Source organism: Anas acuta, chromosome 21 (genome assembly GCF_963932015.1).
Source record: "Anas acuta chromosome 21, bAnaAcu1.1, whole genome shotgun sequence".
Lineage (NCBI taxonomy): Eukaryota > Metazoa > Chordata > Aves > Anseriformes > Anatidae > Anas > Anas acuta.
The window spans coordinates 6436163-6454514 of NC_088999.1; the positions used below are offsets into that span (position 1 = coordinate 6436163).

An 18352-nucleotide genomic window follows, 5' to 3' on the forward strand; every position below is an offset into this window, starting at 1 on the left:
AGCCCCGCACAGCCGCTTGCTGACTGCCCGTGGGGGGTGAGGCCGAGAATCAGGAAGGTACATGCGTCGCCCATGTGGTTCTTTCTACACAAACCCAAACCATGGGAGTTCCAGTGAACATTAACCGAGAGGAAAACAAACCGGCCTCCTCCTCCTGGGCTGAGATTTGACGAGTGTGGGGCGGCCCTGGGGCGGTGCTGGGTGAGATGCGTTGCTCCCTGCGCCATCTTTTATCTGTGTTATCTGTGTGCCAAGGACAGACGGGCACTGCCAGCACAGCAGCAGTCCTGCAAGCACAGCAGCAGGTACAGTGGGTCCTAGGGGTGGAGGGAAGCCTGCAGGAGGTGGTGGAATGGGGCAGCCATCGGTCCTGCAGCATCTTCTCTGCCTGGCGGTGAGCTCTGCCCACTCTCAGTGACTTTTTCTTTTCTTTCTTCCTTCTTAGCCATGATAAGTATAATTCGAAGAGTGTTGTTTGGGACCAGCGTGGGAGTAGGTAAGGTTCTGGCCCCCGGCTTGGCCACGGCGCACTCGTGTCATGGGGTGGGTGAGCAGAGCTCACGGGCAAGGGCTGCCCCGTGCCTGGGCTGGGCACCCAGCGAGGCTTCAGCCGGGCTCTGGTGTGCTGGGGAACCCGTCACCAACCACTGCTGAAGCCCTGCACGCCTTTCCCCTGTGCCCCACAGCCCACGCTCTTTGCTCTGACACCCCATCCTCTTGGGATGGGACCTGGCATGCGGGTAGCAGATGTGTCGGTGTCCCTCCTGCAGGACTGGCGCTCTTTGGTGCCCCGGCAATCGTCTCTGCGTTGGGGTTTAAGGCGGGCGGCATCGCTGCGGGGTCCATAGCTGCCACGATGATGTCGGCGGCTGCCATAGCCAACAACGGAGGAGTGGCTGCTGGCAGCATTGTGGCCGTGCTACAGTCGATCGGTGAGTAGTGGGGTGCTGAGCTGCACTGGGACCGTGCCTGAAGGGTTGCACATGCAGGAGCAATAGGGTTGTGAGCTTGGCTTGCTGCAGAGCCTGGGCCCTTCAGTGCATCCTTGGTTTTATTCACCCAAACCTATGGGAAGGGGATAAATCCTTGGTGTGCTAGCAAGAGTCAGGGCTTGCTGGGATATGGGACCCCATCCTGAAGACCTGTGGGCCTGTGCAGACATTTGTTTCCTCTTATGCCAGGAGTGCTTATGCACTTGGTAGCTCTGGCCATTGCCAGAAGGGAGAGCTGGAAGGGCTTAGTCATGCTGAGGAAACAAAGCCCCTGCATGGTGGTGAACTGGCATGGGTCAGGAGAAGTTCTCGGTTCTCTCTGTCCCGTGCTCTGTCCCTCAGCAGTGAGCAGCCATGGGCCCAGGCATCATGCCTCTTTCTGTCCTTGTAGGAGCTGCAGGACTCGCTGCTACTGCCAAATTTTGGCTGTCATCAATCCTGGGGACACTCGGTGGAATAATTGGTGCCAAGTGTTTTTAGGGGAGCACAGCTCCAGGTGGCAAACCCAAGGAATGCCAGGAGGCAGCGGACGGCGCAAGGAAGAGCCCCGCCAGCCCAGCAGCTCCTCTGCAGCCATGCAGGGAGCTGCCGACACGCTTGAGCACTGAGCACATGGAAAATAATAAAAATGGCTTTGCAGGTGATGTGTCGTGGTGGCTCGTGTGTGTCTGTGTCAGGGGATGTGGTGGTTTTACAGGTAGGCAGCTGAGCTCCGCCATGGCCACTCCCCCTCCTCAAAGGGAAAAGGGAAAGAGAAACTATGGCAGAAAGGGTTCAAAGGTTGAGATAGTGACAGGGAAACCACTCAACACTTCCCGTGACAGGCAAAACAGACTTATCCTAGGGAAATTAGAGAAATTTATTGCCTATTACTAACTAGGCAAAGAAGCGAGAAACAAAACATATTAAAACATATTTCCCCCATCCACCCTTTTCCACCTCCTTCCCCTGAGCGGCACAGGGAAATGGGGGCTGCGGTCAATATTTGGCATGTCTCCCCTGCTGCTCCCTCACGGCCACTCCCTGGCCCTGTGCTGTGGGGTCTGTCCCACGGGATGCCGTCCTGCCCGAACTGAGCCTGCGGGGCCTGCCCACAGGCAGCAGCTCCTCCAGAACTGCTCCCACACAGCTCCGTCCCACAGGGTCCATCCCCCAGGACCAAACGGCTCCAGCACGGGTCCCCCACGGGTGGGCAGCAGCTCCCCCCAGCCCCCTGCTCCTGCGTGGGCTCCTCTCCATGGCTGCAGCTCCGGCCCGGGGCCTGCTCCTGCGGGGGGGTCTCCATGGGCCGCAGCCTCCTCCAGGCCACATCCCCCTGCTCTACCGGGGGCTCCTCCAGCCATGGGGGGGCTGCAGCGTGGAGATCTGCTCCATGGGGGACCCATGGGTGCAGGGGGACAGCCTGCTCCACCAGGGGCCTCTCCCTAGGCCGAAGGGGAACTGCTGCTGCCTGCCTGGAGCACCTCCTGCCTCCTGCACTGCCCTTGGGGGCTGCAGGGCTGGCCCTCACCACTCTCTCTCCCAGCTGCTGTTCTGCAGCAGTTATTTTTTTTTTCCTTTCTTAAATTTGCTCTCACAGAGGTGCAAACAACACCACTTCTTGGCCCAGCTCTGGCCAGGGAGGGCACACGAGGGGTTTGGGCTGGGGCTGACTTCTCTTCCTCAGGGGGATCAGGACCCCCACAGCTCTGAGGGTTGTGTGTCAGCTGCTGGGGCTGTCATCGGGTCCCTGCTGTGACCCAGTGGATCCCCACCAGGACCCCGCTGGTGCCTGCGTCCACTGCCCTGGATCCCCCCGCAGGCCCCTGGGTCTGTCCTGTGACCCCCCTGTATCTGAGCCTCCGGATAAAGGCGTTGGATCCTGGTGTGGTTTAACCTGAGCCCCGCACAGCCGCTTGCTGACTGCCCTCGGGGGGTGAGGCAGAGAATCAGGAAGGTACATGCATTTCTTCCTACACAAACCCGAGCCATGGGAGTTCCAGTGAACATTAACCGAGAGGAAAACAAACCGGCCTCCTCCTCCTGGGCTGAGATGTGACGAATGCGGGGCGGCCCCGGGGCGGTGCTGGGTGAGATGGGGCACTCCCTGTGCCATCCTTTATCTGTGTCATCTGTGTGCCAAGGACAGACCAGACGGGCACTGCCAGCACAGCAGCAGGTACAGTTGGTCCTAGGGGTAGAGAGAAGCCTGCAGGAGGTGGCGGAATGGGGCAGCCATCGGTCCTGCAGCATCTTCTCTGCCTGGGGGTGAGCTCTGCCCACTCTCAGTGACTTTTTCTTTTCTTTCTTCCTTCTTAGCCATGGTAATTACAGGAATGATTGTGGGGGCCACCATTGGAGTAGGTAAGTTTCTGGCCCCCGACTTGGCCACGGAGCACCCGTGTCATGGGGTGGGTGCGCAGAGCTCATGGGCAAGGGCTGCCCCATGCCTGGGCTGGGAACCCAGCGAGGCTTCAGCCGGGCTCTGGTGTGCTGGGGAACCCGTCACCAGCCACTGCTGAAGCCCTGCACGTCTTTCCCCTTCTCCCTGGGGATGGTGCGTCCCCGACCCTGTGCCCCACAGCCCCCGCTCTTTGCTCTGACACCCCGTCCCCTTGGGGTGGGACCAGGCATGCGGGTAGCAGATGTGTCGGTGTCCCTGCTGCAGGAGTGTCGCTCTTCGGCATCCCAGCAGTCGTCTCTGCGCTGGGGTTTCAGGCCGCCGGCGTTGCTGCGGGGTCCATAGCTGCCAAGATGATTTCGGCGGCTGCCATTGCCAACAACGGAGGAGTGGCTGCGGGCAGCACCGTGGCCGTGCTGCAGTCGGTCGGTGAGTGGTGGGGTGCTGAACTGCACCACACATGCAGGAGCAACAGGGTTGTGAGCTCGGCTTGCTGCAGAGCCTGGGCCCTTCAGTGCATCCTTGGCTTTATTCACCCAAATCCACGGGGAGGGGATAAATCCTTGGTGTAGTAGGAAGAATCTGGGTTTGCTGGGATATGGGACCCCATGCTCAAGACCTGTGGGCCTGTGCAGATATTTGTCTGCACAGATATTTGTCTTACGCACTTTGTAGCTCTGGCCATTAGAAGGGAGAGCTGGAAGGGCTCGGCGGTGCTGAGGGAGCAGAGCCCCTGCATTGTGGTGAACTGGCATGGCTCAGGAGAAGTCCTCGGTTCTCTCTGTCCCGTGCTCTGTCCCTCAGCAGTGAGCAGCCATGGGCCCAGGCATCATGCCTCTTTCTGTCCTTGTAGGAGCTGCAGGACTCTCTGCTGGTGCCCAAGTGGGGCTGACATCAATCCTGGGGACACTCGGTGGAGCAGTTGGTGCCTGTTTATAGTGGAGCACAGCTCCAGGTGGCAAACCCAAGGAATGCCAGGAGGCAGCGGACGGCGCAAGGAAGAGCCCCGCCAGCCCAGCAGCTCCTCTGCAGCCGCGCAGGGAGCTGCCGACACGCTTGAACATTGAGCACATGGAAAATAATAAAAATGGCTTTGCAGGTGATGTGTCGTGGTGGCTCGTGTGTGTCTGTGTCAGGGGATGTGGTGGTTTTTCTTAAATCTGCTCTCACAGAGGTGCAAACAACATCACTTACTGGCCCAGCTCCAGCCAGCGGCAGGGCCTTTATCCACCATTTGGCAGCTTCTGGATTCTTCTCACAGAAGCCACCCCTCTGCCCCTCACCCCAAAAACCTTGCCAAATAAACCTTCTACAGGGTGGGAGAGGGGCTCCCATGCAGTGGCGCCTCAGCTGCCTTGGACCTTCACGTTTCTTCCTTCATGCTCAGCTGGTGGTGACCGCAATAACGCAGGGATGAGCGGTGCGTGGATCCTGCCCCACCCAGCACGAGGCATGGCCGCAGGTTCATGAGGTTGTGAAGGAGGAGGTTGGGGTTTAGGGCTTTCAACTCGTGAATTCCAAAGAGCTGTAAAATGCCATTGCTGTGCTGACACACCAGGGAGAATCTCAGTTTCCCCGTGCCTGAATCAGAGGGTTGTGTGACTGACCTGCTGTGCCCAGGGGGGCTCTGCTTGTCTGACCTGGGAACAGCGGCAAGAACCCCACTATTTAAGGAGCACGGCACAGCCCAGGCAGAGCCTCAGAGCACGGCGAGGGACCGCATTCAGAAATCCAGCATTTCTGGATCCAGCATTTCTGGGTTTATCTCTCGCTGCCCTTGCTGGAAGCCACATCGAGCTCTGTTCAAGGAGGTTTTCCAGCTTGCTGTTTCCCTGTTAATTCGTGCTCTCGGGCCAGTTCTGGGATTTTAGGACAGCTGAGAAGATGGGATACCCAGTGCCGAGGAGTCCTCCTGCCCGCGGATGCATTGGGCAGCACCAGCCCTGTCCTGGTCCCTGCCGGCACGTCCTGGCACTTGGTTTCCTCGCTGGGCAGGAGCGGGTGGCTGCTTTATTTCTCTCTCTGCTTGTATAAAAATGCATTGATAAAGAAAAGATAAGTTGCAGAAGAATAAGCAATAGCATGGAAATCGACTGAAAAGCGGGGAAAGCTTGACATTTGAGCGGTGAGCGGTTGCAAAGTTGGAGGACACGCCACCGCTGCCCCTCCTTTTGGTTTCGGGGAAGGGGTGCGTGTGACAAATGGGGTGGTTGATCTAATTACAGCCAATCCCAAAGGCTTCAAAAAGGAGCAAAACTCAGTGTGAGCTGCTGTGCAGCCATGCGGGAAAGACCAAGTCTTGCTGTGAAGATATTAAGCTGCTATTTCAATGCTGGCTTAGAAACAACTAAACCCTCCCCCCTTAAAACATGCAAGATTCTGCTTTTAAACTTAGATTCCAACATAATACAGGAAACGAGGATGTACTCTTTTATTAAGGTTAAAGGTTTTTAATCACTTTTCCAGAATACAGATACGATTCAAACAAAAACTATTTTTGGGGTCTCAGTAATTCACTTATTAATACCATACATTGAACTCTATAAATTCTCATATAAGAAAAAAGTCTTTTTAATATAGGTTATGATGCACTGGTGACCTATTTAAATCTTTTGAAGTAACACTTTGCAGCTATATAGCACCTTTCATCACGGGGCTGCAAAGCATCCTACAGAATTTAGCCTCATAATGCCCAAACGAGGTAGGAAAGTCTGGCCAATTTACAGATGGGTACAACCGAGGTACGGATTGGCAAGGGACCAAACATGAGGCTTCAGCTATACAACAGTAGTTACACCTACACCAGGTCCTGGGCTATAGGACGAGTCCGTGGCTCACCTGGGGATCAAGTCAAGACCCTTTTCCTAGACGGAGAATCCTGGCTCCAGCCCTAAAAGACCTTTTCCAAGCATTCTTTTTTGTGTTACAAACGTAGAGAGAGTAAGAAGGTCAAAGAGTTGTAGACCGAAGGCCCTAGGGATGCTGCTCATCGGTGTATCCAAGCATCGAATATGAGCCACAAAGTTTACCAAGCTGTACTTACTGTGGGCATCGCAGCCTGCATCAATTAAGGCTGAACACGAGGAAGCGGGACTGGAATTTTGTTAATTAAAATCGTGCACTTGGGAGGCATTTTGAGATTCGGTGTTTGATGCTTTGTTTGGCTTGACAGTTTCTTGTAATAAATTCCATTTTTTCCCTCCAAGCAAGTGATAATCTAAGATACTCCAGTTTTTGTGTCTTTATTAAAGAACAAATCTTTGCTGAAAAACCATTAGCTTAGTGACTGTTATTGTCCAAAGGAAATTTAAGTACTGGGACTAGAAGAATCCAAGATGTCTGGGTTCCTTAAAGCCTTTACAGCTTATGCAAAAGAAAGGGGGGAAAAAAAAAAAGAAAAAAGAAAAGCAGAGAAATATTCAATAGATTTCAGTCATTGTAATTGTGCATTACAGTTCACTGCCCTACAAAACACTGCAGCCTCTGCAGCGACTGGTGGTAAACATCCTTGCAGAAACAGGGAATCTAAGTTGATTGCAAAAACTTGTTATTTCTTCAAATCTTGTAAGGCAAATCTTGTCCCTTCTACTTGGGAGATAGTGTAGGTTAGCAGCAACTTAATACCAGAGAGCAAATCTTTTGCCTCTGCTCTGTCTGTTAGGACTGTTTCAAATGGATGGCTGCTGAAAGACACAGAAAAGCAGGGGGACACCTGTTCGCTGATATTAGCAAAACTCGAAATTCCAATTCGCACAGAGAGCATGGTGACTGGGGGTTGAAAAGAGCACCGCAAAGACTTTATCCGATAGCATTTGTTGTTTTCTTTTCGAAGGCAGCAGCAAAACTAGTGCTTGAGGGACTGAAAGGAGTTATTGAGATTTTTACCAAAACCCAAAGACTTTACTGCACATTCAGCAGCACTTCTGTAACCCCAGCACTAAAACTTCGTCAGTGGTGCTGTGCCATTGTGTGAGCGTACCCTTAGGAAGCATGAAACAAATGACTTTGCTGCCCTTTCATTTCAAGTCTCGGAGGGGATAGCACTTGGCTGGAGACTACCGCCAGAGAAGTCCAGGGTTTTCCTTCAGATCAGTCATTAATCAGGTTGACAGAATAATTCCTATGATAATTTAGCTTCTTTTTGCACCTAACTGTGACATTCAAAGTGCCTCCAGGTTCCTTCTGGAGTCAGCTGAAGCCAGGAAGGTGCGCACTGCACCGAGCACCTCGCAGAATGAGAGCGGCCAGGAAAACGCCAGCGCTGCATAGGCAGCAGCTGCACTCCAGGAAGCATTTCAAATGAAAATCTCTGCAAAACCCCAAGACTTGCATTACTGGCCAGAACTGGCAATTCTCTACAGGAGTATCCTCGGTAATGAGGACACGCTCACTTCCAAACTCTCCAGCCAGCCAGCCTGTACAGCTGTGCTGTCACCTCTGCACACTGAGAATTAGAGAGGGCTAAACAACGTGTTTCTAGCAGTGGAAAGGCACACAGATAGGTAAGAAACCCTGTCAGCAGGAAGCATTACCTTCTACTTGTCTGTCTCGCTCTCATCTTTGTCGTTTCTCTGTCCACACTGAGACTAACGCATGATTTTTCTCCTTAAAAGAATATTTCAAGTAACAAACAGCGTTGCGTGGCTAGCGAGTGATTCAGCTACTTTTTATTATAAACAACTTTGTCAGAACTTCAATACTGTGTATATAACCCACAAATATACTTCAATCCTTGGAGATAATGAGTTGACCTTGCAAGTCAGCATGAACTCTAGCCAGACTGACTAGGAATGGCTCAGGAGGTGTCTCGCTCCAGAAATGGAAACTGAAACTATTTGTTCTGTTAAATTACATCACCAAAAGATGCTGCATTGAACCCCTTCTCATCTCAGAGCTATGAAATAAAAGGAGTTGGTACCATGTTTAACAGCGTTGCTTACAGCCAGTCAAGCTTAAAGGGATTTAACTCTCCTTGCTGAGAGAAGGCGAGGGGTGAAAATCTTTCGTTCCATGTACCTGGAAAAAATCGACATATGTGAAAGTGTTCACAAACAACAGAAAGTGAGGGTCTTCAGAGAAGCAAAATGAACACATTACTCGTAACATACAAATACACTACTTTATTCTATGGGAATACTTCCTGTCTGTTAAGGGGAAACTCAGCTGTGGTATCACTCTGCTGACAGCCTCTGCTCCACCCCACTGAAAGCTGCCCTCCCCGTGCCTGTCCTGCCTGCTGCCCTTGCTCGTTTCCCAGGTAGAGATGTCAGGGGAAGGAAAGGAAAGGGCAAAGGTAACCTGATAAGGACATAAACTGCTGCACTCGTACGTGGGATGCCCAGAAAATGCAGTAATTCCTGGATCCTTCCTGTGTCCTACTAACAGTGAGGTTCTGGGCACACCTGTGTGCAACTAACACAGCTCAGGCTTTTTGTTTTTATCCCTTATACACCAATCTCTCCAGAATGATTTTTTTTTTTTCCCTGAAGCATTCTCTGAACCATTCCAATACAAAATACTGTGCCTGCTATCCAACTATTTTAATGTAGCTATGGGGAGGGGCAGGTTAGTGTTCACAGAACATGAAATTAACCTACAGGATCAGCACTGAGCCTCCCAGTGCTGCCACGGTAGGTTACTGAAGGGTACATATTACAGCCAAAATATCTTCCCCCCAGGAGTGCCAAGCCAGGACATGGAGAAAGCAGCATCTTTGATCAGAAAAGACAGACACAGATGGGCTTTGATCAGACAGAATCAGGGGCAGGTTTACTTTTCACATAGTTTTCTGTATTAAAAAATACATCAGTGAAATCTGTTACAGGCAGGGACAGGACTACCGAGTACACAACGTCAATAGACTACTTTCTGATTTTATTTTTGTTAAATTACTTTTGTTACTGCTAAAAAAATAATTAAAAAAAAAAAAAAAGGAAATATAATTCAAGGCTGCTGATTTTCATCTCTTGAAATTTTAGTGACAAGATCAAATATCAGACCCCTGTTACAGAAGATGGATAACTGACCAGAGCTAGGTAAAACCCATACAATTCTCTTCTTTAAAAATAGTTTGGGTTTCCAACAAATTTGTGGTAACTCGTCATCAGAAACACACATCTATAGCTTGAGAAAATGGAGGTACAGACAGTATCTGATAATGTCCTGTCCTCTAAACACAACGTGGGAGCTTTTCTCTTCAGAAAGATGCAGTAACAGCCGAGCCTCAAAAAAGTCTCTTTTGCTTTCCAACACTATGACTAAATCTCTTTGGGTGGGGTGGGAAAAAGACACACATGGTAATTTTCTACCACAGTTCTGTTGTCAGAAGTAATACTGCATCCTTTGGACAACACGGCACGTGTCGCAAAGGTGGAAAGAGAAAGAGTGCGTGTAACTTTCGTTTGAAATGACAAGGCCCTCCAGATTTGCCTTACAAAATAACCAAAAACATAGGAGTAGGGGAAAAGAGGAGAAAGGAAAGCTGCCTTAAGGGAAAAAAAAATTTCCGCGCACCACAGTATTTGCTAGATTATAATCAACAGACTGCAGAGCTACTGGGCTAGTAAAGGGATTTTCTGCACATACCCCAGGACAGTCACTCTCCTGTACATAACCCAAAAATGTTCGTCCCGTAACATGATCACTCTGAAGTTTGACCTACAGCACCTCTTCCACATCGAAGACCAAACAGGTAGAGTTAGCTATTAGCCTGGACCGAGAGCTAGACTCTGGCATCGTGTGACCATTGAACAGCAGCCAGACAGTTGTCCGTTTAGACAGCTTCCCCGGCAGATACGCCAGCGGCTTCTGCCTCGTTAACATTTGATCCCAGTTTTAAAAAATATTATAAAAGCGTATGTGTACGTGTATTTATAACGGAAGGTGTCTGCCTGTCTAAATACCACCGCTTTCCTGTCCTCGTGAAGAGCTCCCAGATCTCCACGTGTTCTTTGGCAGCGAGGACTGCCAGCCAGCAGGCTGCGAGGTCACGAGAGCCACGGTCTAGCTCTCCATGCCCGATATCGTCATGGTAGATTTTACACAACCATTTTCCTTAAAAATATCTCACAATTTTTTTAAAACCCTAAACAGATGAAGGATTTATGCACCACTCAAATAGGTTAGTTCATCTTGAATTTGTTCAGAGGATTTATCGCTGCCTGCCACAGGACGTTGTTTCTTGCAGCCTACATAGCTTGCCTCCTTCCAGTTCCAGTTTGTACATCCGCTGTGGTTCAAAATATGCCTGTAGGTGACATTATCTTGGCTTATTTAATACACATTTTTCCAAAGGCTGGACGTATTCACAGTTTGGTGCTTCTGATGTGTATTCAAAGGAAAATACCCCGCTTCAGTTAGTCTGATAACTCAATATCAGAGTCCTCTGATTTGACTTTGGCAAGTTCTTCGTGTACCTCCCTCACCATAAGAATACGTGTTAACATGATGTCCAAAGTTCCTGGGTCTATTGGCAATGTGGAATACCACATGGGGCTATTGGGTACACAGGAGCGCTCAGGTTGAAGGTAAAATACATCACTTCTCTGCTTCACACTTTCAGAACTGTCAACGTAAAGAAAGGAAGAAAACATTACAGAAAGCGGCTTTAGAAGTCCTAGTCACAAAAACTGTGATGGAGAAACAGCAAAGAAAACGAAAGTTACATTGAGACTACAACACCGTAATTGAAGCAGTATCATTTAAATCTTTTTCTTTGTGATTTGGTTTCCCCCCTTCATCTTAGTGAGCATTTAAGTTGTTTCCAGGTTCTCTAAGTTGTTTACAAAGAAACAAAGAAAATCTGTGTGACTTCTTTATACACACGGTTCTTCCATCATACTATCATCCAATTAACAATACTAGAGTCCTGGTATGATTGGCAGATGCATCTGACATTTAATCTCTGAATAAAACAGCTTCTAATATTCCAGAATTGCCGTGTACTTTGGGGCAATGAATGTTCAAGTACTAGCAAAACTAAATCCTAGCTTGCCTGCTCATGCTGCAGAATAGTGAGCCCAAGAGTAAGTCTGCTTCCAAGACTGACCATCAGACTCTGAGGCAGCTTTCAGGTGCTGGTAGGAAGAGACCAAGTCCTCCAGAGCAGGAATTCCTCCTGCTTGGCTTTGGAGTATTCACATTAAAACAGCACAGTGAATTTTTACTGCTGCTTGCACCACTGCAGGGGCTCTGCAGGAGCTATGATATATGATGAGGAGCATGGAAATGTTTTCACAGCCCAAGGACAACTACCAGCTTCTAATGATATGCAAGTGAGTACAATAAAGATAAGAAGAGGGAGACAAAGTGTCAGGACAGCTGCTGGGCATGCCTTTGCCTAAGTAATGGGACTATTTGTAGTATGCTCAGTAGGTGCATTTTTGAGGGTGATTTATTTGAGTTGCAGCTGACACTAATGAGATCCTGTTTACTTTTTTTGGGTGTATTTTCTTTGAAAAGAGAACACCATACCTGCTCAGTGATCTACCTAAAATTTATACAAAATGGGAAAGACAAAATGATTTATATCTATGTCCTTGCTATATAGCCTCATTTCTAACTCCTAAATACAGTAAATCTCCCATTTCAGCAGGCAAAAGCCATCAGCTTTCACAAGGAACATGATGTCTGAGGGGGGATACTTGCCCCAAATACCTGTTCTAGTCTACATACAGATCAAAAATCAAGTTCCATCACTTACCATTTTGACAAGTAAAATTCATAAAGTCGGACCGGACACCGCAGGGGATTATCTGTATTTTCAGCCATTTCCACTGCTGTTGAGACCTCCTCATCTTCATTGCGTTTCCTTTTGCCTACAGATAATTTATCTGGACACACAAAAATGGCATCAGTGAAGTTCAGTGAAGAACAGCACGTTAAGAATAAGATCTAGTCCCTTAGCCTAGCACCAGCCTGATGCAGCTGTGCAACACACAGATGCATGCTACTTGTAGGGATTATCTGTCGTTCAAAATCAAATACAAGTCAACTGCTTTGATCTGCTGGATGGGTAAAAGATCACAAGCTATAGCATGTCTGTAGCCTATTCCTCTTCTAGAACTAGGATCTAGCAGAACAATATGGGGAATATAGTTTTTTTCTTAATAAAGGACAAGTAATGTAACATATTGTAACGATTAACTGAAGAAGCTAATAGTTTTGTGATCCCACCTGATACCCTTACAAAGTCATTTCACAGTGTCAGACAGCATAACTTACAGGTTTTCGGTTAGAAGTTAAACACAACCAACTTTCTAATAGATCCTACCAAAATACTCTCTGCTACCCCTCTCAGGATCGAACACTTCCCTTTTAAAAACAGCAAAAAATAACTGCAAATGAAATACAGTATTTCTTTGCAAACATTGGCAATTATTTTATAAGTTTTTACTAGATGCCTTTGGTCCATCAGAATTTACCCTTAAACCATCCTAGAGTGAAAAAATTTAAAAATGTGCAGGGTGATAGCAGAAATCAAACTACCCATAGCTCTGCCTACTCCATAACATGTTTTTCTCCCCAGCCCTTTTTAAAGTAAAGAATAGACAACACAAATATAATTGCTGAAATTCAAATGATCAGAAAGCATTAATTTACCTGATTCTACCTCTTGTTTTTGAAAGGGTGGGAAAAAACGTAAATATGTCATCTTAGTATTATACTTCAGAGTCCGGGTGCGTCTCATAACATGGGCAAAGGATAGTTTCAGGTGCTCACTGACATTCTTTAGTTGGAAGTATTTGGTGTTGAAGAATAGAAGTGTGTTCAGTAAAACTATAGGGGAATATGCACCCAGCTGTTTACATTCCCATAGGTGTTCCTCTTCAATTCGTGAGAACATATAACCTAGAGACAATGGGCAAAAAAAAAAAAAGAAGAGGGATATTTATGCAACTTTAGGGCCGTTCCTCATATTCAGTTACAAATAAACAGTTTTTAAGGACCACTGGCAATCTAGCAGATTTTCAGAATCTTCCCAAAGGAAGTGAAAGCATCATACATGAGCAGGGTAGGAAGGCAGAAATGAGGTAAATTATATAGGCAGATTCTGTCAAAGATGCATATAAGTCCTCTTTCAGCTCACCTTGTATGTGAACGACCTGCATATCAGATCAAATTCAGACCTATCATAAGCAATTGTAACATAAAATCAAGAGCACTGCATGCATGAACCTAAGAGGGAGCGTGGAGAACCAAGCTGTGGAACAGCATGATCTTCCAATACCTGAAGAATGGAGAGAAGGATATAAAGGAAGATTGCACACATCAACAGAATCTCACTAAGTTTTAATTTCACTGTATTAAACCAGTCAGCCAACTGCAAAAATGTCTAATTCCTAAGGCATGGAGCACGAGTTTAAAATGTACCATCCATATACAAATAGACCATTTTGATTGTTGTAAGTTAGTTAGGAAAGGAAAAATGGAGCCTTACGAGAGATTTATTGTGAAATAAAACTTCACTATATATTATATTACACTGTCTATATTACACTATATATTATATACTGTCTAATATTATACTATATATTATACTATCTATAAGTAACTGGGTTATTTCTGTACTGATAGAAAGTTCTATTTCTAAATGAAAAGTCAGTTGTTTGGAGTTGCCAACATCACTTAAGTTTTGGTGGTACTCTGAAAAAGATCTTACATACTTATATTACCAGTGTCCAGCTTTATAAACAGCATGATTATACTTGAAGATGGATTAAAAATACCTGCAGAATTTGGGAACTTTTACTGTGGAAGTGAGCAAGTTGAGAAGAACTTGGAATTGAGGAGTTTGGACAAGTCTTCAATGATTTTTTTAATGTGGTCCTCTGATTTATCAGAAGTTTTTCCTATACTGATATGATATATACTACTAATGCAACTCTACATGGAACTTGAGGTGAGTAACTCATCTCAAAAAGCACACACAGTTCTGGCTACCTCTATTCAAAAAGATTAGCTAAAACTTGAGGGAAAATAACTCGTATTTTGACCACAGGAATAGGAAGCCTTTCTTTCGAAGGAGCTGAGACACTGATCGAAGGCAAAGACATATAACCCATAACTGGTGTAACCCATAACTGGAGACAGACACAAAAGCCATGATTCTAGTCTACTATAAACAACTGCATGGTGGAGAAAGAGGAGACTAATGTGAATGTCTCAGATCACATGCTTCTTCATGGCATTGAGAAATATTAATTTCAAATAAGGTTTTGTCATGCAGCTACACAAAATAAAATAATTGTCCTACCATTTGGAAGAATTGTAGGTTCCCAGATTTTCAAAAGTTTTGTAAGTTCAATCATAAACCTGGAATAGGGCTCGGTAAAAATGTTATCTATTCTACCATTCTCAAACAGGTACTACGAGAGAAAAAAAGGAAGACATAACAATTTATGATTACATAACATTGCAGAGAAGATACAGGACATCAGATTCTCTTCCTTTCTCATGTCCAAGTGTCTTATGGTCCAAAATGCTTTGTTGAAACCTTTATTAAGATATTAAATAAGATTTTCTACAGGGACTGGGACCTCCCTGGTATGAAACAAGAGGTCTAAGCAAAAATTGTTGTTACTATTTCAAGCTTTAGAGTTCTTTTCTGAAAAAAATCATCATCTAGGTATTAACTATTCTTGAAAAGTCTGCATATACAGCAGAAGAGGTACTGAATACCCTTCTGTTGAAAAGAACTTCACATGCTAATACTTTCTGACAATAGATACAGGCCCAGTGCTAGGCTGCTGAAACAGCTCAACTTAAACAGCATCAACATAAAAGTCCCTTAAACTTTTGTCAAGCAGCAAACAAACTAGAAAGTTTTCTAGAGACCACAAGTATGTATCAATAAATAAGTCAGAACTGGAACACAAAAAATGCTGATAGACCTCATCAATGGCACTTTGAATTCTAATTCCTGCATTTTTTCATGTGTAGCCAGGAAACAAAAAAAAGTAATTCCTTGCCTAATCAAGTGGTAGGTTTTACATTAGAAGTAGCATTTGATTCTTTATCTCCAAATGATTGTTTAAGGAAAGGAACAAACAGGCTATTCTAACAACAACAAAATGACCCTAACAGTAGTTTAATGAACTGGGAGTTTTCAAGAGAAGATAATATTATCCTGGATTTGTTCTGCAGCTGCTTCAAACTGACCTCTGCAGGCAGGTAGCAAGGACTCTTTACGTTGCTCTCAGTATTCATTAAGTACAATGCTATTATTCCCACTGAAGGAGCCACTGAAAGAGCACAGCCTTTGCTGGGTATCTCTTCCAAGTAAACTTGTGTATTGGAAGAGCATTGTGCAGCTATTTTAGATCTAAACCGATTAATTACATAGCTAATTCTTCTGTGGAACCTCAGGTTTCTACAAATCTGGCCTATATATGAAAAGGATAAACAAGGTACCAAACCAAAAGATTTGTATCTAAATAGAAACACCTTGCCCTCCAAACCATATCCTCCCAAGTACACAAGAGGCCTATTTACTCTGATCAAAACAAGGTCCAGACTAATTAGCCAAATAAGAGATTAAGACAAACTAAGAATGAAGCACAAAACAGGTACATATTTGCCTCTACAAAAAACAAGCAGCTACTTGGGACTGTGGATACAAAGCATAAAAAAAAAAAAAAAAAAACACCAAAAGTTTTGATGTTCTCAGCAATATCCCAGTTCTCTGAGTTACCTGCTGAATTCCAAGGCACAGGTATAAGATACTATCAGGATCATATTTTTCTCCATTTGGTCTCCGCACCTCTTGAATAAACTGGCACAAGCCAAAACTCAGTTCAGCAAAAGTGCATGAGAGAATGTCCTCCTTGACTTTCACAGGACGAACTGCGGTGAAGAAAATTATTATGAAAATTAACTTAATTCAACGGATTAAATCTTTACATAACCTATCTCAAACACGATGTTCTCTGTCTGACTAAACGTGTGAACTATTTCCTACCTGTTGGCTAACAACTGAATGTCTATTTGGCCAATAAAAAAAAAAAATCAGCAGTCTGTATAGCCAGTAACTGAGTAGTACGTCTACTACAAAAGCCGTAACTGAGTAGTAAGACTGCAGGTATTTAAAGTTAAGACATTTAAATTTTCAGTTAAGTTCATTGAATCCAAAGATATGGCATGGCAATGGTAACATGTACTCAGGCTGGAGATGTGGGGTTGATAAACTCAGCATCACCTTTATAGCTGGACTCAGGAGAATCCTGAGTGAGAAAAAGATCTTGAGTATTTCCTAGTAGTTCTGGATATGAGTTGAGAGCAGCATATTCGACTCCTTAAAGGGAGAAGGAATGAAGAGTTTAAAGGGCCACGGGATTCAGAAAGGGAAGCAGAGCAAGCAGAGAATCGATCAAAGAATCCGCAGTGAAATTACTCAGCTTGGCTGCTCCACACCTCACACGAGTGACTGCTTGGGACTGAACAGGAAACCTCTCTGTGGGGGTTGACAGAGATTCCTGGAACTGTCTGTAATCTCTCTTTCCTTAGCCAGGAGAAAAAGATAGTAATTCATATGATTGCTCTTCTTCTGGGAAACAAAAACCAGCTGTTCTCATGTAATGACAACAAAAATTCCAAATAAGAGAGGAAAATGCAGAGCTCGTTTCCCCTTTGGGATCTTTCTTATATAAGCTTTGCCACGCTTAGTTCTTTACATTGCAGGAGTATTGAATATTATTTGCTCTCTTCCAAACTGTCCCCAGAAAGCTCAGTTATAATCCTAACTCAAATTCTCTGCTGTACTCTGAAAACTTGCCCACAAACCTCTCAGTGCAAACATGCAAGACATCTGAGACCAGGGAAAAGGGGAGTTAGACAATGCCAAACCCCAGGACTGCTGCACTTGTGTAAAAATAAATAAATGAATAAATAATCCATAATTAGAAGAACAAACAAAAGTGACAGTTATATTGTCAGTATTAGCTATAATCCCTTTGAGACACTAGAAACAATTAATCCCTTCTAAAGTTATTTGTAGGCAGCGTGCAACAAAGAATGGGTACAACTCTGGAAGGTTTGTTTCCATCTGCAAACCTGGAAATAAAGTATTAGACTTTAAGACTGGCATACAGGTTTTTTTAAAGCAAACAGTTACGCTGACAAACAAATACTTTGTGAATGTGTTAGGTACAGATGAAAAAGATGGAGCCAGGTTAGCGTAGTCAGCTTAGAACTATGGCCTGGTAATAGATCGGTAAAAAATCTGTTCTAGAAATGAGGAATATCTGCATGCAAATGAACAGAAAGGGCAGGTTGAAAGGCTAACATTTATAATGTTGAAAAGAAATCTGATACTTTAAAGCCTTTTTTAAGAGGAAACAGAGCAATTTAGAATTTAATAGCTGAGATTTTTAAGCACGTGAAAAGGCAGACATAACGTGATATGCTGTAAAATCTTTTCTCCACTCGTGGTCATTTTAAAACTCGCTATCTAATCCTAATTTTTTCTTGAGGAACATGTGATACCAAGAGCTGCTCAACTAATTATTGCTGTTTCCACAGATGGAGAAGAAGTTTACCTGAAAACTTCAGGTCCCCTTGTTCCTCCTGTGCGTTTTTCCATTGGACCCAGTTCTTCCAGGCATTTACCCCATACATGTACTTTAGGGTCATCCCAGAAACAGAGCAACCTGGGTAGGAGCCCTGCATCAGATTGCGGGGCTCTACAGAAACTACAGACTTCTTCCGCCCCTACGGGAAAACAAACAAAGCAAAGCAAATTAAAGCTCATTAAGTATTTCATCTACGGACGCTTAATTTGATATCACATAAAAAGAGCAGTGCACTGACTTAACAAAATCCTGCTGACAGAAGCAGAAGGTATATATATGTATTTTTTAATATCTGGACAAGCATTAGCAACACTGTACAGAAAAGGTGCAACAAATTATAGTAATTCTCACTGTGATAAATATGCACAGAAATACATTCCGCTACACAAGAAAAATTACTTCTTTGCTGTAGA

The 18352-nt window shown here is 45.5% G+C and overlaps 3 protein-coding genes across 12 annotated transcripts in view; 2 read left to right on the top strand and 1 right to left on the bottom strand.

The window, feature by feature from the left end:
* Window positions 1-195: 195 nt before the first annotated feature.
* Window positions 196-1636, top strand: LOC137843039 (interferon alpha-inducible protein 27-like protein 2A). Its single transcript, XM_068657843.1, has 4 exons — window positions 196-305; window positions 446-496; window positions 771-932; window positions 1384-1636. The coding sequence occupies exons 2-4, from the start codon at window positions 448-450 to the stop codon at window positions 1470-1472; spliced, it is 300 nt and encodes a 99-aa protein (XP_068513944.1). The 5' UTR covers window positions 196-305; window positions 446-447; the 3' UTR covers window positions 1473-1636.
* Window positions 1637-3000: 1364 nt separating this feature from the next.
* Window positions 3001-4475, top strand: LOC137843041 (interferon alpha-inducible protein 27-like protein 2A). Of its 2 annotated transcripts, XM_068657846.1 has the most exons (4): window positions 3001-3150; window positions 3291-3335; window positions 3640-3801; window positions 4226-4475. In XM_068657846.1, the coding sequence occupies exons 2-4, from the start codon at window positions 3293-3295 to the stop codon at window positions 4309-4311; spliced, it is 291 nt and encodes a 96-aa protein (XP_068513947.1). In that variant the 5' UTR covers window positions 3001-3150; window positions 3291-3292; the 3' UTR covers window positions 4312-4475. The 2 variants fall into 2 exon arrangements, with proteins under 2 accessions (XP_068513947.1, XP_068513948.1); XM_068657847.1 differs by lacking the exon at window positions 3001-3150 and having other exon boundaries at window positions 3168-3335.
* A 1304-nt stretch (window positions 4476-5779) lies between these two features.
* LOC137842917 (zinc finger MYM-type protein 4-like) overlaps window positions 5780-18352 on the bottom strand; it is a 44898-nt gene continuing 32325 nt past the window's right edge. For 6 of the 9 annotated variants that reach the window (XM_068657581.1, XM_068657578.1, XM_068657583.1 and 3 more), the window contains 6 exons: window positions 17907-18078; window positions 16064-16215; window positions 14627-14738; window positions 12973-13221; window positions 12074-12203; window positions 5780-10935 (listed from right to left, as the gene is read on the bottom strand). In XM_068657581.1, the coding sequence (XP_068513682.1) occupies window positions 10728-10935; window positions 12074-12203; window positions 12973-13221; window positions 14627-14738; window positions 16064-16215; window positions 17907-18078 (1023 nt within the window). In that variant the 3' untranslated portion in view covers window positions 5780-10727. Of the gene's footprint in view, window positions 10936-12073; window positions 12204-12972; window positions 13222-13459; window positions 13601-14626; window positions 14739-16063; window positions 16216-16567; window positions 16664-17906; window positions 18079-18352 lie in introns of those variants that run through there. The other 3 variants (XM_068657588.1, XM_068657584.1, XM_068657585.1) reach the window with 3 other exon arrangements.